Source organism: Plectropomus leopardus, unplaced genomic scaffold (genome assembly GCF_008729295.1).
Source record: "Plectropomus leopardus isolate mb unplaced genomic scaffold, YSFRI_Pleo_2.0 unplaced_scaffold81011, whole genome shotgun sequence".
NCBI lineage: Eukaryota > Metazoa > Chordata > Actinopteri > Perciformes > Serranidae > Plectropomus > Plectropomus leopardus.
In genome coordinates this window covers 1-693 of record NW_024689257.1, presented here as the reverse complement: position 1 = coordinate 693, position 693 = coordinate 1, and the positions used below count along the sequence as shown (strand labels likewise).

The following is a 693-nucleotide window of genomic DNA, read 5'->3' as shown; positions in this document are numbered from 1 at the left end:
TTAACCACACGTTAAACACGTTAACCACACGTCAAACACATATTAATGTTAAACACACGTTAAACACATGTTAATGTTAAACACACGTTAACCCCATGTTAAACACACGTTACCCCATGTTAAACACATATTGACGTCTCTCCTCAGGTCTTACACTCTTTGTTCGGCTCTCACCTCACCTCTCTCATATTGGCCCCTCCCACTCCCAATGACATCACAGAGGGCTCTGCTGGACACCCCGCCCCCTCCAGGGAACTGGCTGTGAGTCATCGCAGCGGCGCTGCAAGGGGATTGGCCGGTGGGCGGGAGGCGGTCCCGCGGTTCTTTCTGGACTTCCTGCAGCGGCAGGCGAGGATGAGGCGGCGCAGCAGGAAGTCCATGATGGGAGGACGAGGATGCTTCGGGATGAAGATGGACCGCATCGGCTCCATCAGCGGCCTGGGCTGCTAGACGCTCCGTTAACATGGAGACGCATCACTGTGATGTCACTGCAGGTGACCTCGAGCTGACCCCACATGACCTCTGACCTCCTCAGAGACTCCATGATGGAAGGACACTAACCAAGGACTGAAGGACACAGGTGGATGTCCTGCTGATGACCTCTGACCCCTGGCTTCAACAGCCAGCAGAGCACTGAGTGTGTGTATGTGTGTGTGTGTGTGTGTGTGTGTGTGTGTGTGTGTGTGTGTGTGT

The 693-nt window shown here is 54.3% G+C and overlaps 1 protein-coding gene across 1 annotated transcript; it reads left to right on the top strand.

Moving 5' to 3' along the window:
- Positions 1-147: 147 nt before the first annotated feature.
- Positions 148-450, top strand: si:ch73-265d7.2 (C-type natriuretic peptide 2; the record flags this gene model as incomplete). The annotated part of the gene is made up of 1 exon (XM_042483054.1): positions 148-450. A coding segment is annotated over one exon (303 nt), but the record flags the coding sequence as incomplete, so codon positions are not given.
- Between the last annotated feature and the right edge of the window lie 243 nt (positions 451-693).